This window comes from Scleropages formosus, chromosome 21 (genome assembly GCF_900964775.1).
Source record: "Scleropages formosus chromosome 21, fSclFor1.1, whole genome shotgun sequence".
NCBI lineage: Eukaryota > Metazoa > Chordata > Actinopteri > Osteoglossiformes > Osteoglossidae > Scleropages > Scleropages formosus.
This window is the reverse complement of record NC_041826.1, coordinates 14,552,542-14,580,308: the sequence shown is the minus strand read 5'-3', so window position 1 is coordinate 14,580,308 and position 27,767 is coordinate 14,552,542. Positions and strand designations below refer to the sequence as shown.

Here is a 27,767-nt window from a genome sequence, read left to right as displayed (position 1 = left end):
CAAGGCCAAGCTAATTATCAGAAGCTCACACTGCCCAGGCCAAAGGCAGTCTGATCACCATCACCCTCATCCTCATGCTGAAGCTAACAGCACATCTGCAAGTTCACACTGCACACACGGTGCACTCTGTGGGACAATGAACACAGCTCTGTCCTTTGACTTCCAGCAAGTGCATAATTCAGTGGTTAAGAACGCAGGCATATAACCTGTAGGTTCCTCATTTGATTCACACTCTTGCTGTAATACCCTTGGCCAAGGTACTTAACCTGAATTTATACAGCAAGAATACCCTGATATATAAATGGGTAAATGCAGGGGACAGCAGGCAGCATAAAGATTAGAATGGTTAAAGTTGCTGCCTTTGGGCTTGCAGGTCCCAGCCTGATGTTCCAGTACTCTTGATCAATGCTTTTCCCCTGAATTACTGCAGTAAAAATTACCTTGCTGCATAAACAGGTAAATCACAGTAAGTAACTTAACAGTGCAAGTCATTCTGGAGAAAAGCACCATCTTAATGAATAAGTGCAAATGTGAAATAGTGTAAATTGCTTTGGACAGAAGAATCAGCTAAACAAGAAATAAAAAGTTGCGTTTTTCTACAAAAGTGAACAGAGTAATGCAGCTTCATCCGTGACACACTCAGAGCGGCGTGTTTAATCTAAAGGACAGTGAGCACAGCCCCAGCTGTTACAGTCTCACCATAGCCACGTTTACTATCCTGAATGCTGTATTGCAGCACTCAATTCATTCCAGCAATCCAGCCTGCCCTCTCTAACCACAATCCTCCCCAAAAGCAAATGGATGACTTCATGTGTCATGAGCTGCAGATAAAGCAAAGGCACAAGGTTATGCAACACAAACCTGTTTTCACTCTGTCTCAGGCCTTCTGCTGCCTTAAAAGGACACAACGCCAACTCGGAAAAGGATGTGTACACATTAAAACATGTACACACCAAAACAAAACAAAACTTTACGGGAGCGAATCTTAGGGGCCTACAGACTGCCAACACTTGATTCAATGAGCCATCTGATCTGGCTCTTCATGCCTCTCCTGGACTGTATGCATGGCGTATGCAGTGAGAGAGTGACAGACCAGTCACTGCATGTGTGCCTGTGAGAAATAGAGCGGGATGATGAGCAAAAAGCCCATAAACACCACAGATGCTAATGCTGCCACAACCACTCCAAAAAGCTCAAGAAAAAGTCCAAATAAATGTGACGCACTGAACCAGATTCATTCAAACAAGTTGGTTATCAAGGTACACAACACTGGAACCTAGGTCTGGAACATGGCGTGAATCTGACCACTCCTCCCAAGTAGATGTGCAGCCTGTTATCTGGCCTGACCACAGCAGTTAAGGCACTATTTTTTGTACATTACCACTCAATTTTATATATTTATGAAGGAACCATTTGTTGTTGTTGTTCATGTGTCAAGTTCCAAAATGATATCAGCTATGCTGATCAGGTCTGCTGACAAGCAAGACACCCAAATGAAACAAAGTCTCAAGGTACGAAGCATTGGGTGGAGCCAGAATGGCCCTCCCTAAAGCCCAGTTGTGGTTGTGACATCTGTCATTCTGCGTGTGACCGATTTCAGCTTAAGTACAAGCACGATATGCAGCTCTAACACATGTTCCACTTATTGATGAACAAGTGTGTTTACACTTCTGAATGCATCAGCAGTCACGGCGCTGCTTCTAGCTTTCCTGTGGCTTCTTAAAGGCCGACAGCCACCACAGTGGCACAGCGAGTAGCGCTGCTGTCTCACAGCACCTGGGTGGTGCAAGAGGATGTGGGTTTGATCCCGACTCAGTCTGTGTGGAATTTGCATGTTCTCTCCGTGTCTGCGTGGATTTCCTCTGGGTGTTCCAGTTTTCTCCTACAGTCTAAAGACATGCTGTTCAGGTTCCCCCATAGTTTGTTTGTGTGTGAGTGACAGAGAGTGCGTGTTCCACTGATGTATGGATGAGTGACCCATTGTAAGTAGTGTATCTAGCAGTGTAAGTAACCTTGGTGAATAAGGTGTGTGGGCTGATAACACAACACAGAGCTGATTGGAAGTTGCTTTGGAGAAAAGCGCCTGCTAAATAAGTAAATGTAACTGTCAGAGGATGGAGTGCAGCATTTTCACCGCACGGTACCAACACCTAAGTGGAAAAAAAAAACATCACTGTTCATCAGTGCTGTCTCACGTTATCCAAACTGTCACGTCGCCCTGGCAACAACAGTATATGGTTGCATTTAGTACTGCTTGGTATATTACTGTAGTTATAATATTAAGGTTTTTGTTTTTGGAATGATATTTCTTTAAATACCTTCAGATTTAGGATACTGAAGAATGTGATTCTCAGTGTTTAAGTACTGATTCAACAAAAAAATGGATGAAAACAATACAAATTCATACTCACTGAAAAAACTGTCATGGTGTTTCACAGCACCTGGGCTGTGTGACTAGACATGGGTTTAATCCCCACTCAATCTGTGGGGAGATTGCACGTTCTCCTCGTGCTAGTGTGGATTTCCCCCAGAAGACATGTTACAGGTGATGTGGTAACTCTAAATTGCCTACTGTGCACGCGCGTGTGTGTGCACGCACAAGTGTTATATTGCTCTCCTGTATAAATGTATGACTGTAGGAAGTTTAGTCTGCACAGTGTATCTAAAATTATGTCACCTTGGATAAATAAAGGTGTTAGATAAATGCCAGATAATAATCACTGCAAGTCACTTTGGAGAAAAGCATCTGCTAAGAAATAAATGTAAATGTCTTGCGCAGCTCAACTGTTGAAAGGCACACAAAATCCAAACTTAGTCCTTGTAAATTCGAAAAGAATTGCCTCATACGTTTCAGTGGGCATATTAAGTGAAACTCCTCATAAATTCAAATTCTGTGAACTTGAATCGAGGATGACTGTGCTTACCCATTCAAATGCACTTGCAGAACAGACCAAAAAAAAAAAAAAAAAAAAAAAAACCACCTCTGAATGCACCTGAAAATAAATATTCTGCAAAAACAAGACACATATGCCTGTTACTACACTTAGGATGACTAACATGATCATTAGTTTCATCACAACATCAATGGGAGACAGTCACAGGTAGATCAGCTGTTAAGGGAAGTGAACAGGAAATGGGAAATTTTGTCAAACAGTGCACATCCTGTGGAAAATCCCGAGTTCCAAATTGAGGCAAAAACAAGGAGAGGGCACAACATGTAATTAAACAAGAATTACTGAAAATTTGCCTTCCCTTCAATTTCTAGTTAACTGCAAAAAATGAAAACAACTTGATCTGAGTAGAAAGTATCAGTGGCAGGTCTTGGCTTCAGCAAAGCAGTCCCTTGACCAGAGCCCAGTCATGTTCAGTGACCAATGAAAAACACAAAAGGAAGAAAGAATTAAATAAATTAAAAAAAAAAAATAAATAATAAGTAAAGGCAGGGCAGCCACACAAACAGAAAGAGCAAGTCTGCCACCTGTGATTTTGGAACTAGTCTTTCCAGTCTGTCTGCCACAGGGCCACTTCCTGGCTTACAGAGAGACTCTCATCCTACACAAGAGGTGACAGCTTAAATCCCATAGCCAACAGCTCTACTATGACGTTCAAGAAAGCGCAGAAAAGCTCCAGGCATGAGGCCGGAGGACTCAGGGAGCAGAGCTTGAGTGACAACCGGAAATACAACACAGTAAAATGGAACAATTAAGAGTGAACCCAGAGAACGTTCGTAATTACTTTTTCTTAAAAACATCCTGAAGTGTGCAGGTACTGTGGCTGAAGGGGTCAAAGTAATTACGTTAAGTATCTCTGAAAGCTGCACAGAAAACTGAAGAGGAGGAGCTGGGGAGCGGCTGGCCAATGGGTCGCTTGCCATATCGAATGGGCAACGGGCCCCACTTGTTAGTGATTTTTTTCATCCTTTTTCCACAGAAATCTTATCCTAAAAACATGCTTCATGATGAAGCATGCAAACAGTGCGCAATAACGCTCCACGTAACTCACTTTAGAGAAAAGTTCAGCTTTTTTTTTTTTTTTAAGTAAAGCTTTTGGGATTGGACTGGTTCAGCATGTCTGCATTTATGTGTGAATCTGTCTTCCTGTTCCGCACCTCTCAGAGATGGAAATTACATCTTTGTGTATGTGATGACGACAACTTCAAGTAGCACCACAGGTCACAATCGCTCAACTCGAATGCGGAAAAGCAGCAGCTTGATTGGACCCACAAGGAGAAGCCACATCAAGAACTCTACATCCTTTTAGTGTTCTATGCTGGAAGGAAGAGCATTCCGTTTTACCACCTATTTCAACACATACTGTACAAAGCAAATCTACACACCCGCGTGACTACCAGCGTCATATTTTCAGTCTACAGGTAGCATTTCCAGACAGTCTTCCGCATAAATATATCAACAAACCATGAAAAAGGTGTGTGATCCAAGTATTAAATCAAAGAAAAGAACATACCGGTGGACAAAAATGTATTGCATAACCCCATCAGCTAAGATGATACATATTTACACTGTATTTGTGGACAACAGTATTATACACTGCAGACCAGCACTGCAAGCTCTCTCCCTCTCTGATGGTAGTTTTTGGAGGTGGGCGGCATGGCGGGTTCTTTCAGTCTCAGTCTTTTGAATGATCAAACGGCTTTTCCCCACAATTACCAGCATGGCTCCTAGCCAAGTGTCAGCAGACAGGGAGGGGTATAAAGAAAAAGCTGAACGTGCCGTTTTGCGAGGTCAGCCACACTCACAGTGCCCCACCCCAACTGTCAGAGGCGGTCTGACTGGACTGGAATGGGCAAAGAGCCCAGGCCTGGACCATCCATTGTGTTTACACTGCAGAGACAGCAGGACTGGATGGCACATCAGCTTAAGCTTGACTGGCTGCTGGGATACCAGCAGGGTGCTCTCTGCTCCAGGTTCTCATTCTGGTAGATGTGCAACAGAGAGGAGCCCAGGAAGGAATAACAGGTCCTACCAACCACCACCCTTCTCTGTGTGGGTGTGTATTATTCCTGATGCTGATCAGAGAGCACTGCTTTGGCCTAACAGAAGAGTCTAGAACATACACCCTCTGTAACCGTGGTGGGTTCAGGCAGCACAGGCTGTATTGGTGCTGCTGTAATACATACAAGTCCAGCGACACCTCCTGTTCTGTCTTTGACAGCAACCCCCTTTCAATTGGCAAAGGATATCCCAACCAGGCCAAATGGATGTAAGCAATAGCTGCAATGTAACTGGCAGGTGCCCTTCTCTGACATCAGTCACAGAAGTGTGGTAGGCTGTCAAAGGTGAAGGGGATAAGCAGGGACTGAGCTGATGGGAAAGGGGTCATGGAAAAGGCTAATTCTCTTGTGAGGATATTGTGTGGAAGGGTGTGAAGCTAGATGGTCAGGGGCCTTTGGTGTGGTTTAGGAGTGGCAATGTTCCAGCTGGTGCCCACAGTTTTCTTATTTGTCCAACCTGCTCATTTAGCCCCAGGCACAGTAGTCCTAGGCTATTTGAAAACGTGAACACTGCGCCCCTCCCCATGGACAGCTGTGCCACATGGGGCTTGAGAAGTGATCAAAAATACCCTACACATTCCCCTCCACACGCTGCAACAACTTGACAGAACCCACTATTTTGCAGGACTTCCCAGTAAAAACGCTAGTGGAACAACATACAGGATACATTTGGATTAATCTACCAATGAAGAAGTCACGGGGGATTGCAGATTACGACTCCTGTCTGGGCAGAAATAAAATAAGTGGTGGCTTTCAAGGACACAGTGAGCTGCTACCAGACAGTACAGGCTCTCAGCGGCACAGTGCTGTCATGGGCCACCTGGCCTCTGAAAGCCCTGCACGTCATCCCCGGATCTATAGTGCTGCAGGGGCATACAGACACACCAACTTGACGGGCAAATACAGTGGGGATCTCAAAAACACTGTTGGCACCAGTGCCATGAACAACATCCCTTCTGAGGCACCCCATGTCAGACACCAAGAAATCTGAACACACACACAATGCCACACACACACACACACACACATTTTCAGAACCGCTTGTCCCATACGGGGTTGCGGGGAACCGGAGCCTACCCGGCAACACAGGGCGTAAGGCCGGAGGGGGAGGGGACACACCCAGGACGGGACGCCAGTCCACCACAAGGCACCCCAAGCGGGACTCGAACCCCAGACCCACTGGAGAGTAGGACCCGGTCCAACCCACTGCGCCACCGCGCCCCTATTCACACAATGCCACAATACGTTAATTTAATAATCATATGCAACTAATATGAACAGGAAAACTGGAAAAATGAAACCAGAAACATACTTTGGGAAACAAGTAATAAAGTACAGGCGGCACGGTGGCACAGCGAGTAGCACTGCTGTCTCACAGAGCCTGGGTAGTGCGAGAGGACGTGGGTTCACTCCTCGCTCAGTCTGTGTGGAGTTTGCATGTTCTCCCCTATTCAGGTTTCCCCATAGTGTGTGTGTGACATAGAGAGTGTGTTCCACTGATATATGGATGAGTGACTCAAAGCGTCTGCTAAGAGAATAAATGTAAATGTAAGTAATTTAAGAGATGCAGTTGATAGAGCAGAATGGTAGGCCCTGCTACCCTAGTGTTTCGATAAGGAAATTTTGCTTCTGACCAGACGTTCCACAACCCTGCTGCGACCACACATAGCCACACCAGAGTGGGGATCAGGGCATGCACTTAAAAAAAATTAAAAAAAAAAAGAAAACAATGAAAACCAGGACCTGAGCTCTCTGGGAAAGAGGACACATTGTGTGCCACACTATCACCAGGCCACAAATTAGCTACAGACAGCACGTGGTTGTGACAAATCTGCGAAAAGAAAACCTTTCTCAGTTTCTTTTCCCAGACCTTACTCCCTACAAAAAAAAAATAAAAATAATAAAAATAAAAACTTAACAAAAGCTGCGGCTGTGAAAATCACATTTCTGGCAAAGACGAGGCCTGCGGCAAACATCTGAAGTGCAAGCAAACGTAACACATTTGCCACAGGAGACAAGAGACAAACGTAAGAGACATCTCCAGCATTGTATTTGGGTGAAACACGGGCAATCCACAGGAGTAGGTAACGACACAAAGCAAACATCTCAGGAGAGACCCATTGCACAAGCAATGTTTGCCCACTCACCAGGAATCGTGGGAAATTTTGTTTGTGCATCAAGGCTCCTCTGCAAATGAACTCCCTGGAGCTGATATCAGGTGACTCCTCATTAGTGCTGGATGCAGTTCTGCTCCAGTTCCCCACATGACTTTGGTAGTCACTCTACATTTCAGGCAAAGGCTGGTTTATGCACTTCTCTGTTGTTACAATAGATGACTTGGCTCACACTCCACTGCTGGAAATGTCAACAGGTTCGCTGGTGCAATCCTGATTATTATTAGCTTGAATGAATTCAAAACCACAGGTGCCTTCACATCGTTTGCAACTGAAAATCTCATATACGAGCAAGGCGGTGCCCACACACATACACGTGAAAAGGTTATCTCAACAACTTCCTTTCTCAGCTGATTACAAAAAGAAAGTGGAGAGAGAGCGAGCGACAGTTTTCCTCTCTCACAGGACCTGAATTCCAGATGGCCGTGAACCCACAGAGACCAGACACACTGCAGTACTGGGCCAGCATCAAAGAGCTTGTGAGGGGTGGCGCATCTGGAGTGCCCGCAAACATGGACGGTACCGAACCCAGGGACAAGGTGATGCGCGGAAGAGCCGGCTCTCCTCAACACGGCTGGGCCATACCTGAGGTGGGCTGACTTGACTGCTGTTCAAGAATAGCATGCGAGTGTAGTTCAGCATACTAAACCCAGTGTCATCCAACCCCACACAGCTCCTCCATCACTTCACCCATTCCTTTGTGAACTTATAAAGTCACAACTCAACTTGTGGTCAGGAGATCCTTAACCACTGTGCTGTGCCAGACTCTAGCAAACAAAAGAAAAGGTGACAGTAGCTATGCTTATTACCCTGGCTGTAGAAGGAGCAGGAAGCCTCCTTACACACAAACCAGCAGCCACACAGTTAAGTATGAGTCTCTGACCACCGCATCCCCATCAGGCCCAATGTGCCTGAATTTTGGTAATTTCTGCTGTTCTGTTCTGATTCATTGACAGAAAGGAACCCAATGTGGTTTCTCTTCTCATATCTCTGAAATGTGTCACAAATACTGTTTCCCAACAGATTCTTAATTGGTGTCTCATTGGATTTCTTTACCCTCACACAAAAAAAGGCCAAGGAAAAGTGGCATCAATCAGAAACAGATGTATATGGGATTCACTGAGGTCGGCACACTGCCGACAAGCTGCTGACCAACTGACCAGTAGCAGGGAGTCTGCTGATCCATTGGAATGCTGAAAAATCCACAGAAACAAAAAAAAAAAAAAAAAAAAAAAAAAAAAAAAAACTGAATATCAGCACTGCTGGTTGAAACTACTACAATGCTAACATAAAATCAAGTGCAAAAACAAAAACAAGCTAATGTCCCTGCTTATTATTTTTCAGTGGGGAAGTACTGTCAATAATGAAACAGCACTTTATGGGCAGAGATCAAATACTAATTTCTTAATGCAAGACAGTGTTTAAACCTTAATTACAAGGCCTGAGCAGACACACTAAGCACCCTCCTAACTGCTGGCTGCTTACTGTAAACAGGCAACACAGACAGCAACACCGGTGTTGCTGTCGTCTTAACGCTCACAGAATTCACAACATGCCACACAGTGCCCCACTAACTGGACCATTCAGGACAATTATAATCTTGTTTAACAAAGTAGCACATTTATTGCCTGTATTGGCTACACATTTTTTTCTTTGAAATTTAGCACAGCATTAACTTTCCATAATTCCAAAATTACAGTGATATCCAATTCCAAGTGGAACTGTGATATCCGAATAGCACGATACAGAGAAGAGTCAGCTATATTTTCAGAAATAGTGTGTTACTAAAAGCAGCGGCAGCCCCCGCCCCTTTCCCCGCGTGCGTGGAGCAGCTCTCTGGTGCACGCCAACACGCCTGTTGGAAGCGGGCCAAGCTAAACCAACTTCCAGAGCTTTATGAGAAGCCCTGTGTGTTTTTGCACAAATCTGTCCAAGTCTCACCAACACCCGTTACGCCTTGCCCCTCCCCAGCCCCCTACTTTGTAGCCAAACAAAAATGTGAGGCCTATCACGAATCTAAGTTCTACATGACTTCAGCCAAGGATACAGGATCTAAAATGTTATTGAGATAACCTTTAAATCACATTTTTGAGTCTGTTTGAGTCTGTGAATGCTACTTTAACTGTGACTGCATTTGTGACATTCTCTCAGTTTGCAACTACACAAAGACACCTATAGTTTAATCAAGCATGAATACTACCAATGCTACATATTACACAAGTGAGCTGAGTTGTTCCACAGTTTCTGCTTTGTGCCAAGGCTACGTGCTCGCGGTGCACACCTGTAAGGCTCAAAGAAGTCCAAATGAGCGGATCAGTCTGGATTTTCAGCAGCCAGCAGTGTAGTTCTGCTCTGAGGCTAGCTGTTCCAAGGCTCACTACAGATGCAAGCTTTAGTGTTTTTTGGAGTTTCCTGCTCATCTACGTTTCAGTCTTGATCTACCAGTGCTCCATTTACACATGATGGTTCTAATTAATCTAGGTGAAGAGACAGACTTATATGAGGGAGTAAGTAAGAGACAGGTTCTAGGGTCAGAGCCAAGCGATTCAACTTTTCCACAGTATCCAACACAGCATCTGATGTGGACCACTGTTAAGAGCATCCTCTAAGGTCCACCAAACATCACTAACAGAACTGCCCATTTTATCAAACATTCAGTGCACAATTCCAGTAAGCCTACATTGCCAAAGGCAGGGCTAAAAATTCCCAATACAAAGAGTTAGGTTCTGGGATACTGGAAACTAGTTTCTGTACATAGATCAATGCAAAAACAAATTTATAGACACTATTAACACCAAACAGCAACCATTAACGGAAAGTAAAGAAAGCAACCATGTATTCCACCTGACTAAACCATATTGCAAAAAAGACCCTCAGGGCATTCAAACAGTGTCAAATTTTAACAAAATAGTGGTAAACACTATCTTTCTATAGTACATTTATTCACTTAGCAGACACTTTTATTGTCCAAAGCGACTTACAACAGATACCATGTAGTGTTACTAGCCCACACACCTTATTCACCAAGGTTACTTACACTGCTAGATACACTACTTACAAGGGGTTACTCCTCCATGCATCAGTGAAACACACTTACTCCATGACACTCACACACACTATGGGGGAACATGAACAGCATGTCTTTGGACTGTGGGAGGAAACCGGAGCACCCGGAGGAAACCCACGCAGACAAGGGGAGAACATGCAAACTCCACACAAACTGAGCAGGGATCAAACCCACGTTCTCTGGCACCACCCAGGCGCTGTGAGACAGCAGCGCTACTCGCTGTGCCACCATGCCGCCCACATCAGGAAGCACTGTTAGCCAACCTGCAAGATTTAAAAAGCTTTAAAAGTCAAATATGCAAGTGGTTTCAAGCCACAGCAGAAAAAGTAAACGGTGCTCCAATGTCCACTGTACTTTATTACCACTTTTACTCTCAAACACAGTGAAAATTAAACTCGGTCTTATCAATGAGGAGATTAAATCAATGTAGCTGCTGCAGGCAGGGATGATGTATATCGTAATATTAAATAATGCTCCACAACCATTTCATGTTGGCCTGAGGAGGCAGTTGCTGAATAGGCCTTTTAATAAAAGTGTGGACTTCATGAGAATCACTTGAACAATCACAATGTTAAAACATTATAATGCAAAATCACTAACATAGACTAAGAGGCCAACTATTGAAAATTGTGAAAAATTAGTAAATTTATCATGTAGGTCACACCTAAAAGCTTTTGAAAATCAAAATTGAGCTGACAGATGCATTGGCCTTTGTTCTTGTATCAAGATTGCTCCATTTCTTGGATAAAATTATAAGCTCCCACAAAGAGCCCAAATCCAGATTCTGCCAGGCTGTCCCCCAGCACATTGATATGTGCATGCGGGTTAGTAAAAATTATACTGTCCACTTTAATTTTCATTATAAATCTCTACGGATGTGATTTTTAAGTTTAAACCCACATTCAACCGATGTGGATTTTTATGAGCTCAGTCACGTCTACCTTACAAATTGATCACAGTTATTGTATTTGTTCCTGGGCATTCCAAGAGACAGCTGTAGGGAGATGGCTTGACTGGCTTCCACTGAGCCTGTCAAACTGGGCAAAGTTGCCAAGGACACTTCGATCTCCTCATCTGAGAGTGCCTCTGAAACTTACTGCACTACACGAAGATGGAGGGTAGAAGGGGGGGGGAGACACCTGTCGATATGAAATCGAGCAACTATCAGAACCAGCTCTTGCAAATGTCAGGGCAATTCACTTCTGCTCATTTCAAAATCATTCAATAAATTATTCCCGGTAGATTTTATTGTAAGCCATCACCCTTAATTTTTGCCGAAGTTATATCCCTCAGCTTGTGTGAGAAAGGTAATAGCCATGATCACGAGTGATAATCCAATAAACGGATCAGACTCCACTAATGCAAGATGATACTAAAACTGAACTCTGCATACTAAATCAATTATGCTCAAATTGGTTGTGTTCGTCACCTGATTAAATGAATATACAAAGAGCAAAGAACATACATTAACACAACAAAAAGATGCTGCGTAAAAGTTTCTAATGTGCCCTACAAAGGAATTATAACCACAAAGAAACTCTAGGACAAAATTCTTTTAAGTTAGGAAGCATTTTTCTCCCAAAACCTTTCTTCAAACCTGTAAAGAAGTTAATTTGTCTCAGAGTGGCTGAACCCTCCAGTTCAGTTTCAACATACCTTAGCTGCTATTTATAGCCTAGGTTCATCATTCAAATGTGTCTGCTTCTCAGTATTACTGCCAGTTTTCCAAATTACAGTTTCCATTACAATACTCATTGAGAGTTCACACCCATTACAAGGAGCAATTATTGTTCAGTATAATAGGTTGTTATAAGAGGTCATAAAAAATGAAAATCTATCAAGTCTGCTACCCATGTTAAATCAAGTAATTGCCATGATCATATTTACACTTCCTATGAAACCAAATGACTCTCCTGGTGTGTGACAGGTCCAGGTTGAAATTCTGTCCCATACATCAGGAAGCACTGTTAGTACATAGCCCACATATGGCTGCTACAAGTTATCTGTACAGGTGGTAGAAATGGTCATTTCAAAATTTCCCAAACACAGCTGCCAGAACAACTGCTTGGAGAATACAAACACCATTTTCGGACCAGATCCAGCTAATGATCCAACTCACGGCCATGGTTATGCATGTATAAATGCTAAGACAGTCAAAGTATGTTAGTTTTTTTTAATTTATTTAAAAAACTAAGAAAACTTTCTCATGTGTGCACAGGTAGCAAAGAACTGAACACTAAAGGTCCACAGAAAAACAGGAACATGGCAGAGCCCTGCTGAGCAGACAAAAAAAAAAAGTGTGTTGTCTGTCAGCTGAGCTTCCCTTTCGGTGCTTCATGTGACACCACCCAGGTGTAAGACCACAAGTATCTGGGCCAGGACCTGAAGGCTCCCGCTCCCTCTATTTTCCTTGTCATGTAGACAGCTATACATGTGGCAATAATGGTACCACCATTAGTAGAGGACAGCCACTCCCTGGCTGCGTAACTCACCTGGGACACAGTGAACATGCTGACACATGAAAAGCTGCCCCCATTTTTTTTTTCCTCCTTTCTTTCTTTTTAAAGGCAGGCAGACATGAGTCAGCACAGGACACATGCTCACCTGATGTTCACATGAGTACAGTTGAGATTTAGACAACTAATTTTTGAAAAGAATCTCTTAAGATAAACTTTCAGTGAATGTTTGATGCAAACTTAGCCAGCCCTCCTACCCTAGCTAGACAGGATATACCCAAGTGTTTATTAATCACCGGCTCATATCAACTCTTTCAACTTTTAATTCCACTCCTGATACGCATGTCTGTAAAACATTCTGATAGAGGATTCATCAACATGTTAAGCTTTTGTTCATAGTCTTGCTTTACATCTACCCCTCACCCTATCACAAAGTTTCAAACACTGAATTACACCTTTCTTTTACACTTTTACTAAACTATATTGCTAACGAACAGAGCCTGACTTGCAGCTGTAGGTTTGGCTCATGTCTCCAGGTGAACTTGCACCCGAGTTGACATGAACATGACTCTCTCTCACCAGTAAAGGCTGGTATGACTGGAAAAGCTGATCTGCAGGCTGCACTACTGTTTATGCCGTCTTTGGCAATGGGGCAATGGCCTCTGCCACACCCCTCCCTACCCCATCCCGTTCCTCTTCAGCCAGCCAGGAGTCACCCCCCGACTTCTAAAAATAATCTGATTCCCAGTATTCTGCATTTGATCATGACTACAGACTTTTTTTGCACATTTGGCATCAGCCGAAGGTTTCCAAATCTCGCTTTGGACAGAGAGGAGTGCAGCACTGGTGAAGGGAACACCACCCTCATAAATTGCATTTATGAAAATGAGAAGGCAACCGCAACCACAACCACTGCATCTGTCAGGGAACTGTAGTCCACTGCAGGAGCCATAGCGCAAAACCAAGGAAGTTAAAAGCTTGTGGACCACTGTAAGAGAGGACTTCTGGAATCTCTGATGGAGCTGATGGCACACAGCACAATAGCACTTCGATTTACGAAAGTCACCATGCCACACAGGTCTACTGGTCGCAGAGACTGAGGGTGGTGTCAAAAAATACGAAGACACAACTGCAACGCAGATGAGAACCCCTCCCCGGAGATCCTCGGGGGGGCCAGACTCAGCCACGCGTCTCTCACAAAGACAGGCACACTCATGGCCCAGTCGGCTGCCAAAGCCTAATTAATCGCACTGCGCATCGGGTTGCATTCTGCGCCACACTCAAGCTGGGGGTTCATTTGCTCCCCAGTGCTGTACAGTACAAACTACACAGTTCCTCCCCCTTCATTCCTATTGTAATCATGCGCAATACAGGCTGATGAAAAAGAACTCATTAGATCCTTGCCTTAGCTACAAGATAACTGGAACTTCAGCAATTTCATTAACTTCCACTTTGACCCTCACTCGGACAAGCCCATCAGCCCCAAATGAATCCTTCTGCCCCGTAATTCCACACAGCCATAAGGGCTAAGAGCTGAGAACCACCCCCAAGTATCAATGAAAGCTGAATCTGCAGAATCGTAAAGCTCCCATAAGGGGTCAATGAAAAAACAATCCAGCCCCTCTGGCTAAGCAACATAGGCTGATTGGGACTCCCACTTTTGTGGAATTCAGAAGTGTCACCACCACCCCCAAATTGATATTTTATTTCACACAGAGCCCAATAGAGCTGTCAAGCCAATTTCACACAGTGCTTTTAATTCTGCTGTGTTGCCAAGATAAACCTCAGTGTTTAGCGGCACAGGACGCGTAGCATGATCACAAGCACAAATCCCTAACAGGTTCACTAGTGAAAACTTTTCAACCACATTTCACATAGATTTCACCTCTCGTCATTAATGAACATGAAGTGGGACGTGATTATAAGTCCTAAAATTAAATTTAAAAAAGGGAAACCCACGTGGAACTAATCTGCATACGCCCTCAGATATTGCCTTGAACCCGAGCGACTGTATTTTTGGAAAGCATTTATTCTCGAGCGTGACACCGTTTTGTGCCAGCCAAGACGTCTCCAGAGAAACACAGCAGCAGCTTTGACACCAAGAAGGGGCCAACGGCTCACAGCTCCAAACAGTCGGTGGGAGCCTGCCCCCCACCCTTTCCGCTGCTTCCAGGCCCCCCCCACTATCATTCATACCAGGTGGGCACATCACAAGGACTAATTTCAGTCGGCAGAATTAAAGTGATATCTCTTTCTTAATTGCTCTGTTGTTTGTGCAAAATGTTAAAAGCCACGTCTGGAGGTTCTCCTCCCAAGTCAAATCACAGCAGCAAGGAGTGAAGATGGATAACTGGTGAAGCTGGAGGGGGGGACCATTTATCAGCCACTTTTTGCCTGGTGCAGTAAAAGCCCATCTGTCAGCAGGAGAGAGCAAGGGGGAACAGGCAGAGCTTCACAAGCTGCTTATTCTATGGCCAAAGGGCTCTGGACAAAATGTTTGTGTGCCGCTGCATGGGTCTCGACACCCATCTGACCACTTTCTCAGTCCTCCAGAACACAACAGGGATCCCTGCAGGAAAAGGGGGACAGTCCCAGTCATGGAAGGACACCCTCAGACCATGCTGCTGCAGCCACCGTAGTCTTTCAGGTGTATTTACTTCCCGATTGTTTCTCTAGGAAATCGGAATACTGCAGCTTGAAGTAATCAAAAATAGTGCAAACAATGCCTGGCACTTGAATGAGATGCTATGTGTTTCTACATGGGTCCTTACAGTGAGATTCGCCGCTGAAATGATATGATTCCCCTCCCCTTCTCACTTGTAATCACCAGCAGGACCCATGTGGCACAGAAGCCTGTGAGAGGTGAGTTTACTGTGTTGTGACAAAAAAGGCAACATGCCACACAAATGAGCTAAGGGGTAGTAAACAATCATCTGCCAATTCAGGTAGCCAACTGACACACACTGCCAACATGCAGCAAATGCACGCCGGTCAACACAAGGCCCCTGGAGTTGAGCACCTGCAAAATACACACCACTGCAGAACACATGCCAAAGCACAGTGCAGCTTGTCGATTCACTGCTTCCCATCCATGTGTCTTAAGGTCTCCTGGGACTAACTGGAGAGGACTTGGCAGGACAGGGAGGGAGATTTACAGAACTGTGGCACATTGCTTTGTGAAGGTGTACCATTTCCCACGCAGCCACACATTTACAGCTGTCCCATTCCACAAGTCAACAAATCACATACCTACAACTAAAGCTGTGCAGCTTTCTTTAATCCAAAGGAACTCTTTGCAGTGTAAACTGCTGCACCATGTGGCATTTTGTCTTTCCAGAGCAGCCCATAAGCCAGTAGGGTTATGTCACAGCTGTGATCTGACAGATTTTAAGGCAAAGCAACATGGCTTTACGTCGTAATAATGAATGGCTCCTGCTCCTGCAACTTCCAGCACTGGAATCTGGAATATTCACAGGCCACATTGCACAATGCTAGGGTATAACATTAGTATATTAACTGCAAATTTATCATTTCCACACAAATGTGTTTGCCTTTGATCACCAGCTTCCACAAAGGCATAATACTCAACCATTGAACAGAACTCCTGTAATAATTAACTTGACTGAAACCACGGGCAAACACAGGAATAAAGGTTCATCTCGTAAGTGGTGCTCTGCTTTAGAGAGATAACACACCTAAAGAGTCATGAAAAAGTAAAGGAGGTTTTTTTTTTTTTTTTTTTTTAAAAAACCACCAAAACATTACTACTGACTTTTATATAGATGACAATTATCCAAGGCTGCTTACATTAGTCAACTTTACAATGATTTGTCCATTTGTCAACTAGTATATTCTTATTCTGTCAAAGGTAAGTCCCTTGTTCAAGAGTACTATAGCACTATACTATAGCTATACCGTATGCTGTACTATAGCAGGAGGAGTCAAACCAGAAATCTTCAAACTGGAAGGCAGCAATCCCCACCACCTGCTGGCATTCCGCTTTCTAGCAATAACATCTTAAGGAATTTAATTAAAGTAGTACATTCATTTTAACTAAAAAAGGTAAATTACCATGGTATCAGAAAACCCTAAGCAGATGGACTTTAAATTCTGCATCTATGACACACGGAGATGTTAAACTACAAGTCAAACTGTAAGCACACGGTGATTATTAAGGACAGCAAGGTGTAACTATGCTATAAGACGACAGGGAAAGACGCTCTTACACTTGTGCCAACATTCATACCAAAGAAGTAAAAACAAACCTTGAACAACAAAAACATAGGGGAACCAGAGCCAAGGCACCAGAAACTAGTAGTGCACGCAGAGTCCCAAAGCAACGGTGCCACCAACCAGCAAAGCCAGTCGAGCCACCTGAGTCAGAGCCCCACACAGCTCGGTACGCTGCAGTCACGCCAGTCTTCCAGTTTATCACACTCCGGGGGAGTTTGTAAACACAGACAATCCAATCGGGGACTGACAGCCAGTGTTCATCTCCAGTGTACACTGCACACTGCTGGGCAGGAGGACAGTGGGGGGGGGAGAGAAACAGAACCGAGACTCACTTTATGAAGCAGCGGGCTCCTTCGAACGTGAATCCTTCCTCCCATCCCGTCGGCAAATCTACAAGGGGGCAAACACACGGATAAATACACACGAACATGCACGCGTGAACGAAGAGGCAGAGCGACGACGCAGATAGATACGGCCTAAACGACTGACTGACTGACAGACAGACACTGACTCTGTCTGACAGGTGACAGTTTGGACAGAGAATATGACAAACCGACAGACCGAGACTAAGACAGAGACAATGACAGACCGAAGGGATGAAACAGCCTGACTGAGACCATCTCAGAAACAGATCCACTGAGGTTCTCTCACACTGAGACTGACAGATACTACTGCCCCGCAGACAGACTGACTGCTACCGCGAGACACAGAGAGAGAGAGAGAGAGAGAGAGAGAGAGAGAGAGAGAGAGAGAGAGAGAGAGAGACTGAGAGAGGAGCGGTTCCCCTCCGCAGTGCCATTAAAACTGGTGAACCGCCGACCAAGTCGCGGCGCGTTCGAGCCTTTACTGCTCCTAACCCCCCCACCCGGGGTCTCTGCAACACCGCAGAGCAGGACGGCCATCCCGTAGCACTCGGCCGGCGCTCCACAGCCCGTTACCTTCTTCTGTCTCACACACACACACACACACACACACACACGGCGGAGCGAGCGAGCGAGCCTGCGGTGTACCTTCCTACACCTAGCGGGTAGAGACTCCGAACCGGGCTGACTCCACTACTAACAATAATTCATCGTTAACCCCCGGGTCACCTGTGTGTGTGTGTGTGTGTGTAACCGCCTGGCCGACGGGGCACACGTCATCGACAGCCGCGCGAGTCAAACTAACTGAGGTAAAAAAAAATACTTTATGGACTCGGACACCAGAAGTACTCGACAGTTAGTCGTTTTAGAGTCCAGTCCGCGCGTTACGGCTGTGTGTTTGTTTTCTCTCTGTGTGTGTGCGTGCAGGTACTAGGAGTCTCTCTCCGTGTTAGTTACCTGCCGTCTTGCGGTGCCCGGTGAGCACGGCCTCGCCAGTGACCGGGTGCAGCCAGGTTGTGCTCTTCGCTTCTTCGCTGTTAGTAAGAAACGGGGGGGGGGGTGGAGTGAAAACGCGTTATTTATTTTTTTTTTCTATATTTTTTTTTATTTAAATAAATGGAAAAAAAAACACGTCGCGAGGCTCGCGTGCGGTTCATATTTACTTGATAAAGAATATCCGTCCGTCCCGGGTCACCCCATAACTCCACGAAGACGGGAGGCACGAGAGCCACTCCGGGCTGAGGTCCGCCGCCATGTCTGGCGATGTCCCGAAAGTGAGGCGCGCGCGCTCGCGTGTCTGTGTATGTGTGTGCGCTTCGGCCGAGCTCGCTCGAAACCATTGGCAACGGGACCTGTTTTTTTTTTTTTTTTTTTTTTCTTTTTCTTTTTTTTTGTGCGCGAGTGAAGCTCGGGGAGAGAACCTGTGGGGGGCGGGAGCGCGCTTGCGAAACGCCGGGTTTCTGCGAAGTGCGAGTAAGAGGGAGAGACGGAGGGCAGGCGCGTCCGACTTGTGTGCCAATGGTACAAGGTTCAAAATATATAATGTTATATAAAGACGTGGAGCTGCGGAAGAAGACAGTACGTCGCATCTGTTGATTTAACTGACTTTTCTCTCCGTGTGTTAAGCCTCTACTTACGACGATTTACTCAGCTCGGCAAGTTTTACTGCAGCAATTCAGAGTGCACTTGCCTCGCTTAACGGGGCTGATCGGTACCCTGAACTCCCGTTGTGAGGGTATCATTTTAATATTGAGGAATCGGTTCCTGGAGGGGAAAGCCGTCGACAAAAATTAAATATAAAAACCCAAATGTATTTTTACCGTTACCTTCATTCATTTAGCAGGTGCTTTTCTCCAAAGCGACTTAACGATGCATGACCATCATAGCATCATCAACATATTGTGGCGCGCGACGCTAGCCTATGGGTTCGGATGGGGTGAAGAAGGTTGCACAGGCAGCGTTCATAATGAACGTTTTATTATAGCACCAACACACAGGGGACATAATGGTCTCAGTCTGAGAACTCCATTTCCTCAAGGATCTCTGCTTCCAGTCAGCCTTCCAAGCCTGCTTAGCACCGCAACCACAGCTACCCCATTATTTTCCCTGTAAATTGCCCTAGTGGTTTAACACCTAAATCACATGTTACCCAGAATGCAATTGTTTACAATATACCCGTTTCCTGCCCAAACTCTCGGTAACGCGGGTCATTGCATTGCCCCCGTCAAAAAAGATCTAGCGTCCTCGCTCCTACCTACCCCACAAATGTCCCGCTGTCCGGCACTGTCTCTCACATGCCTCCGATCCGGACGCTCAGTGCCGGTTGTTGGGGCAGGGACAATCGAAGTAGCCCGCCATGGCGGTGCGCTCAGGGGCCGAGGCGGCCATCCTTGTCCCTTGTCAGCCCGGCCTCGGTCCCAGCACAGCTCTTTCATATGCACGTACCAGGCTTAGTGGTGCCCACGTAGTTTTCACTGACCATCTTATGCTCCCTGCGGCTGACCAGCTTCTGTGGGACCGTCGAGTTGACTCTCCACAGCTACTCCGCGCTGTCCCAGCTCCGTCGTCAGGGGCGAACACCCCTCTTGCACCTCTGGTCATCTCGCCGCACCTCTTGGCGCTCGACCACCTTTTGGCGAGGACCCAGGCAGACTGCCCTGCTTGCCGCTCACACCTCTGCTGCCACGACGCTTGTGAAACCAGCTGCTCTTGTTTGCTCAGCCCTCCTGCTTTCGTGGTGTTTGCTCTGCTGTGCTGCCCTTTCTTTATAAAGCTCTTTGGGCCTGCAGACAGGCTGGACGCTTTCTTTGTGAAAGTGGCAAAATCTTTACCCATGAGCGAATTCACGTTCAAAGGTTCGCCTGACGTTGGCTACAAAGTCCTGCCTGTCCGTCGTTGAGGTGCGCTGTTCCACGTTATCCAGCGCGTCATCCGACCTCTTCGGGAAGGTGTCGCTCTCCGCAGGGCAACTTTCCCCAGCACCCACCTACTTCTGCTGCGATTTCCTTGGGCGCAGGGAGACCCCACTCGACCTGCTCACGGCTCACCAGCGGGACCTCACAGCTCTTCTCTGCCGTCTTCACCAGAGCGTGCGCTTCCCCGGGGTCCCCCTTGGTTTTTCCATCGTTAAGCTGCAGCTGGTTCAGTTTGCACCACTTAACAGTGTCCTTCACCAGGTTCCTCTATTTGTTGTCCTGCCCGTCCCTGATACACCCAACAATCACTGTGTCATCTGAGAACTTCAACAGATAAGACTTACTTTTGGACTTAAAGTCAGATGTGTACAGATGTAGCTTTACAAACAAATGTTTGATGCTAGATGATCTTCATTTCATTAAGCCTCTATTTATACTAGTGTAAGGATATTCATGCTATCAAAGTTGTTTACATGATTGTGGCACATCTGACTGGAGGAGGGAGGAGGAAGGAGGGATAGTGGCCTCATCACAACTTACATGGACCTTCCCTGCAGTAGGAGAGCACACAACCCAGAGAAGAAGAAGCTGCATCACTGACCTTTTCTGTGTCAAGTTCCTTCCTCATTGTTATCTCTCGCTTGTCAACGTTTCTCTGCATAGCACGATACAAGACAAGTTTCACACACCTTGAGTCTGTCCTCAGTCCTGCTCCTGGGAAGAACACATACTCACAATGAGTTCAGTAGCTGAAGTAATCATTATATTTTTTTTAGTTTATTTCTATAAGGAACTCAAAGGACCCAGGTTTGCATCCCACCTCCTGCTGCAGAAACCTTGACCAAAGCACTAACCCAAAACTGATACAGCACAGCACACTCATCTGTAAAATGGGTAAATAATTGTGGGTAGTTAAATACTAAAAGTCCCAGTGAAGTCTTTTTCTGTTATTATTTTAGGTTTACATAAATCAGTGACATTATCCCATGTTGCTTTATGAGTGAAAGAAATTAATACAAAGTCCACATGGAAAACAGACAAGTTACATGAAAAGATGCTGTTGAACTGCTATCTCAGACTGTGCATTTAACATCTGTAGTTAAACATGAGTGATATTAAGGACCCCAGTCTTTGTATACCAAACACTTCCATTCATCTCGTTTAACAGAGGATACCCTCAAGACAAGGACACCTCTCATCTCACACAACATTTTAACGTGTCTCCACAAATATCTCAAAAGCGAGCCTGCGCTGAATTAATTGGTTTTGTACGAGGTGTGCAGAATTTAAGATCTGATTCATGTTGTACCCCAGCGACTTCCAGCTCGGTCCGTAATGGGGCAGTTTAGTTTACCGTGCGTCCGGCTCATGGCCGCCTGGCCTCTCCGGCGCTGTGGTTGTGCACTCAAGGAGAACGGGCTTCACCGCACTAAAGAACTCTTTCCCTGTTTACATTTCAGTGCAAAACATCAGCATCTGTCCTCTTGCTGTAAATACGTTCTCAGTCATTTCCAGATCACTGACTGCTCTGTCTGCTAAGTGGCTGGAAAGGGAGGTTGAGCCATTTCCATTTCAAAATCCAAGCTGAATAATTAGAAAAATAACAGATTTTGCAGGCAAATGTGTGTGTGGAGTTTTTTTTTGTTTGTTTTTTTGTTGTCTCTTTTCACAGTGATGACATCCTGAATGTGACACCTGGGCCAAAACTGACATCTTTTTCAATCTTGACGTTTCACTCGAAAATGTGAAAGCATTTCTATCAAGCACCCGCAGTATGTTGAGTACTTTTCTCTCCATGTTCTGGCTTGGGTTATGAGTTCTACACATTAGGTCTGCTAATGAGGCCTTGCAGATTTCCCATCTGGAGTCTCACTAGACATGGAAAGACCACCCCTACCCTAAAGACACACACACACACATACACACATACGAGCTCCCTTCCTCTTCAAGATCCTTCATAATTACAGAGATAACCTTTCTCTGTCAGCCTTTCGTCATCGAGCAGGACGCTCAAAGGACGCTCAGCACCTCTTTACAGGTACAGCAACAAATTTTCAGTACAGGAGCACCTTGTAATTTTAAGACGGGACTACGGGGAGATTTTTCTCTGAACCTCATAGCTGGAGCAAACAGCCACATGTTTTGCACCACTCAAGGTATGTCATGCGCCCGCCTCTGAGTTCAATCCTGGGGTTAACCACCTGTGTGATCAGTTCTGTGAAGCAAAGGGTTCAGTTACAACCCCTGCTGTAATGCTTTCTTTGGGTCAAGATCCTGCAAGTTAGCCCAGTAGCCCAGATTAACCCACATTTTCACAAATTAGGTGAGAACTTTGTACATCCTGGACAGGATGCCATTCCATCACAGGGTAGCCACATATGCACACACACAGTCACTCACTTACTCACACACTCTGGGCAATTTAGCATCACCAATGCTACTGAACAGCATGTGTTTGGACTGTGGGAGGAAACCAGAGCACTCGGAGGAATTAAAACATACACCTGAACAGCACACGCACTGTAAAGCAGCAGTGCTGCTTGCTGCACCACCGTGCTACTCAGTCCAGTTTAAATGTCTTGAGTAAATCAGAAGGCCGCAGGAAGCACAAAATGCCATTTATCATTGTTATATTTGCTGCCCTCAAGCTTAAAAAGATTCTTTAAGCTTAGTTAAAACAAAAATATGACTTTAGACAGTTTAATTAGTTTATTCCTGGAAAACTGAGGTAAAACAAGTCAGTTTTTTTGTATTAGTGTCAAAGTACAATACTTCCCTGTAGCTTTGATAGTAAAATCATAACCAGTTTTCCAACATTAACATCAACTTAGCCAAAGTCTCAGGGTGAGAGTATGAAATGGGAGATTTACGTTATTTACCAGGGGTAACATTTTTATTACAAGTCCATGATAAAGTGACGTGTAGGTCTCCTGCCAAGGAGCAGCCATTCCATCTTGAAAAGTTATTGTGATATGTCATCATGCAGCGTTAGAGCGCAGTGCAAAGAGAAATAAAAATCATAAAATGGTTTTAATAGTTATAAAGAAATGTCTTTTTGTTGCACTAGCCCGAACTGGTTTTTGCTTTTGTTTTTCTGGGTTATATGGCAGGTCCACCAAGCTGTTAAAATACAAGCATCTGGAGGCCCTTACAATGTCTGTTTTTAGTGTATTCATCCCTCGATTACAGGCCATTCAATATAAAATCAGTTTTGACAGATCTTTATGTTAAGGGCCGCGTTAGAAAGTTATCTAGATGCTTACGCATCTTATTTATCGACTCCCCAGCTCCAGCATTACAAAGCCCCGCATTGTACTGTGGTGTCCCAATTCTGATGGCCTGCATCATCTGTTGAAAAAAAAGTCCAGAATATGCAGCTTTACTTCTATGCAGCTGTGTCCGTAGTGCAAAACCAAAACTGTGGCCCAAAATGAGGGAAGGATTGCTTCTAGCCTCACTGCGCCCTGAAGCACAATTAAATGATCGCGGCCAGAGCCAGAATTGTAGGCATTCTAGGGAGTTCTATGAGAACGTCATTGTCTTTCAGTGACTAGCTGAATTTTTCTGAAGGACTTCATTGTCTGTGGACATTTGCTGCGTTGCGCCATTTCTCATTTTTTGCAGGAATTGATTAATGTCAGGCAGCCAGCAGTGTTTGAATATGTTCACGAGTGCCAAAATTGGTTTAAATGACCTCCATGTAAAACTGACGGTTCTCCAGGGAGAGAGGACGTTTTATTTTGCAGCCACGAGAGCACTTTTGCTTCTCTCATTGGATTGCTTGTCCCTGCTTAGGTGCAATGGTCTCCCCCATTTCACACTTGTGTTCCTGCTAATCCGAGCGATCAAGGTCACTTAGGTATTGGATGCGTGCGTCAACGCCAGCGGTCCGGCCAGGACTGGCAAGGTCATCCTCCTCTTGCCCTTATGGGTGAAAGATGTGAAACCTCCATTCCTCTAGAGTGTCCCGCCTTTCAGTCTGACCTCGGTTGACCTTATCTTTCACTTAATACCGCAATATTAATGTTTAAAGTGACTTCAGGGAGTAAAAAATATCAAACCTCAAGAAGTATGACACTGCAGTCTTGCATGCCGGCAGAAGTAAATCTTGTCTGATTTAAAAGTCTCCTTGTGTGACTTGAGGAGAAGAATGTACTAGTAAAAGCATGTGCATAAGGGGAAGCAACAATCATGTCTGAAAAAGTATGGGGGGTGGGGGGGAATACTGCAGCGATCTGCCAGTTCTGAGCCAAAGCCAAGATGCACGTGAAGCATGCGTTTTGCAACCTTTTACAGGATTACATGGAAGGGAATAAATCAAGATGATGCCGCTCTAAAGGCCGCCCCTCCGTTTCATCCAGATTTATTCTGTTCATCTGCTCGGTGGCATGAGAAGCAAGGTTTCCTCTCTCGGGGTGCTCTTATTGACACAAAGCTGGACGACTTGCACTGGGACTGATCCTCTCTCCTTCTGTCTGACATGGAGGAGCTTTTCTCCTGACCGGGGAGGTGTCGCCTAGAGCTCCCCACCCCCACTTTGACCCGCCGCGGTGAATTGTGTTTCTCCCACCCCCACCCGCAGGACCCGGCCTTACGCCGACGATGGAAGAAAGCCCAGGTCAGTGGGGGAGGGGGCCTCAGCAGAAAGGCGAGCCTGTAGTATTTGCTTAAACTCTCTGTGCCCCGTGAGCCCCGGCCAAGGAGGAAGGACCGGGATCAGGCCGTTATGAGCCACTTCTCCGGTCCTTCCTACTGCGGTATCAAAGCCAGGCGTGCTGTGTGGTCGAAAGAGTTCTGCAAAAGCAAAGGCGAAAAATAAAGATCAGAGAGATTTTTAACATGGCCCTTAGTCCCCGAAGCTTTTCGTTTGCCAGCGCAGGAAGGCAACAGAATACCCAGGCTGAAACGAAACTGCGCGATGTGCCCATTGTCCTCGTAGAAGTTCTCCAGCAGGGCTGTAAACAAAGAAATCAATCACATAAAGAAAGCAGGAGCGCAAGGTGAGTCCTCGCAGGGGAAAGGAGGCTGCTTCACGGAGCGCCGTCGGCACGGACGCTTAGCCCCGTAGAACAATGAGCGTAAATCACACACGTCTCGCATTTCGGCCCATTAGCTAATGTACTTGCGGGAATGACGGGTGCTTCCATTTAATGCATTCGTGTTCTGGCAAGTTGCACCGTAGCGAAATAATCGATATGACAGTGCGGCTCGTCCGTAGAACTCAAAAGGGCGATGATGATGATGATGATGAGCGCACGCTTTGGTGTGCACGTTAGTGACTTTGTCATTCGGATACAGGTAGTCCTCAGCTTGCTTCATATCCGAATTAATGTCAACTCGTACTTAATGAAAGCCGCCGCGTCAACCTTATTATATCGTTGCATCATCGTATAATTTTCGAGTTCAGACGTTTGGTCTTATCGTCTGACAATGACAGCTCCGTCTGCCGCGTGATAACATCAACTGGCCGCGCTGCCGCAAGGCACCATATGTATTATTGTTTGGGTCTCAGTGAGTGTTTGGGTGTCTTGCAGCGACTGCCTGTTCTTCACAAAACTCTTCATTTGTGATTCCCTTTAAGTTACTTAATGGATAGCAAGTGAAGACATCAGCGTTCTGGTTTTGTTGCAAAGAAAAACAGAAGACATCGGATTTGGAAACGAACGTGCAAATAATGACACGGCATAAAAATATGACGCTGTACCGTATTTATATTATTCTTCTATAATATTGTTATTTCAACATGACTAATCCGTGAAATTAGTGAACAACCATACCAGATCCCTATTATGTAACCTAATGTCCATGTATATTGTTTAAAAATCCTTATGGTTCAAATAACGTAAGCGCATTTCCAACTAACAACAAAGTTGGCTCATTCATTCTTAGCCGATGCCTTTCTCTAAAGTGACTTACAATGTTAAGCTGCCTATAATTATTTTGTTTTTTACTTTACTACAGGGTACATTTCCCTGCTTAAGGGTACAAAAGCAGCAGGTTGGCTTCGGACCTGCAACAGCGATGAAGCGCTACGCTCTCGGCTGTTTCTGTGGAATGAGATGCCGTCATAAGTCAAGCGCCACCCGTATCAGCGAATGAGCACATCTGACCACACCGGACAGTTCTACTGCAATGTCCAGGATACAGTGTCCTCAACATTACTTCTCTATGCGTAACTAAGCTTCCATGGGACATTCCAGACAATCAGTAAGATTTACTGACAACCCCAATGCTGCTCTTAATAGTGGCTCTGACACTTGCAAGTGTCCCTTTGGCCTTCACCTACCATACCCAGGGGCAACTCGACAAATCGGCCCAATGGCAGCGATTGCTTTTTCCACTGTCGCGCCGTCGTGGCGACAGAAACTTGTGCATCCTGATTCACTGTGGGGCCATCGATAACTCTGACAATTGCTGACATACACACGTGCAACACAGAGGACACGGGGCTCATATGAGATGTGCTGAAAGACCTTTGACAGCTACTGGAGGAAGATCTCTATAAAAGAGTCACGCGAGCAACATCCGTGGCCTCACACCCGTGATCATGTCTGTACTGTCTCTAGAGCATCGGACCACTCTATCCACCTGGATGTGGACGGCCGGAACTCGTAGATCAAGTGTGAAATTCCGGCATGTAGCAAGTTCACTATCCGGCTGTGCCTGCATTAAGCGCGCGCACACACACACACACACACACACACACACACACACACACACACACAGATCAAAATGAAAAAATACTGAAACCTCCCAGGAGAAACGCAGGTTAGCGTTATTCACTCGAGCATAACACAAAAGCAGTGATGTTCCAGAAAGCTGTTCTTAATCATGCCAGGAAGGAATCGCTGTGTCAGCATGTAATTAATAGTTATGCATCTTCACACAGCTATAACAGAGCGATGGATGTGGCCGGTTCTTGCTGGGCGAGGTCTCTCCAGCGAGCAGCGCCTTGGAGCTTTCTTTACTTTACCCATAGGACCAGTGACACCACACAGGGGCATCGGGTATTCTCGCTCAGCGCTCCCTCACCTTCGCACTTGTAACACAGAAGCTGCTAAGTTCAGATCCCTGGAGGATTCTTGCTCCTTCAAAAAGTTACCAGTCCACTGAAATGGAAAAGTTGACCGTTGCATTAGATGAAGGCGTTACACAAGAGCCAAAAAAGATCCTTTTCCCACGTGTTTCCACTGTTTGGAATACCAGCCTCGCTCAGTTCGCGACACGCCGTTCTTCTTAATTCTCATCTATCGGGCCCTGGGTTTGTCTCTCCCGCCTCTGAGGTTTTCCTCACCGCGTCTGACGTTTGCTCCTCCAAGTGGCTGCTCGCAGAACTCAGAAAGTCTCCCGTTCACCACTGCCCTCTGACAAGTATGGGAAAAAGGGGGGGGGGGCTGAAATATTGTTGTCAGCACATCTTGCAACAATTTTGTTTTGTTTGCAATGTCTACAACCGCTTGTCCCGAGCGGGGTCGCGGTGAGCCGGAGCCAACCCGGCAACACAGGGCGCAAGGGGGACACGCACCCAGGACGGGGCGCCAGTCCATTG

The 27,767-nt window shown here is 45.6% G+C and overlaps 1 protein-coding gene across 11 annotated transcripts in view; it reads right to left on the bottom strand.

Annotated features, from left to right (window-relative positions):
• The window catches only part of plekha5 (pleckstrin homology domain containing, family A member 5), a 92,605-nt gene extending 73,948 nt beyond the window's left edge, over positions 1–18,657 (bottom strand). For 4 of the 11 annotated variants that reach the window (XM_029247313.1, XM_029247317.1, XM_029247314.1 and 1 more), the window contains exons 1-3: positions 18,467–18,653; positions 18,261–18,337; positions 17,274–17,331 (exon numbers count right to left, since the gene is read on the bottom strand). In XM_029247313.1, the coding sequence (XP_029103146.1) occupies positions 17,274–17,331; positions 18,261–18,337; positions 18,467–18,558 (227 nt within the window). In that variant the 5' untranslated portion in view covers positions 18,559–18,653. Of the gene's footprint in view, positions 1–17,273; positions 17,332–18,260; positions 18,338–18,466 lie in introns of all 11 variants that reach the window. The other 7 variants (XM_029247318.1, XM_029247319.1, XM_029247316.1 and 4 more) reach the window with 5 other exon arrangements.
• Positions 18,658–27,767: the final 9,110 nt, after the last annotated feature.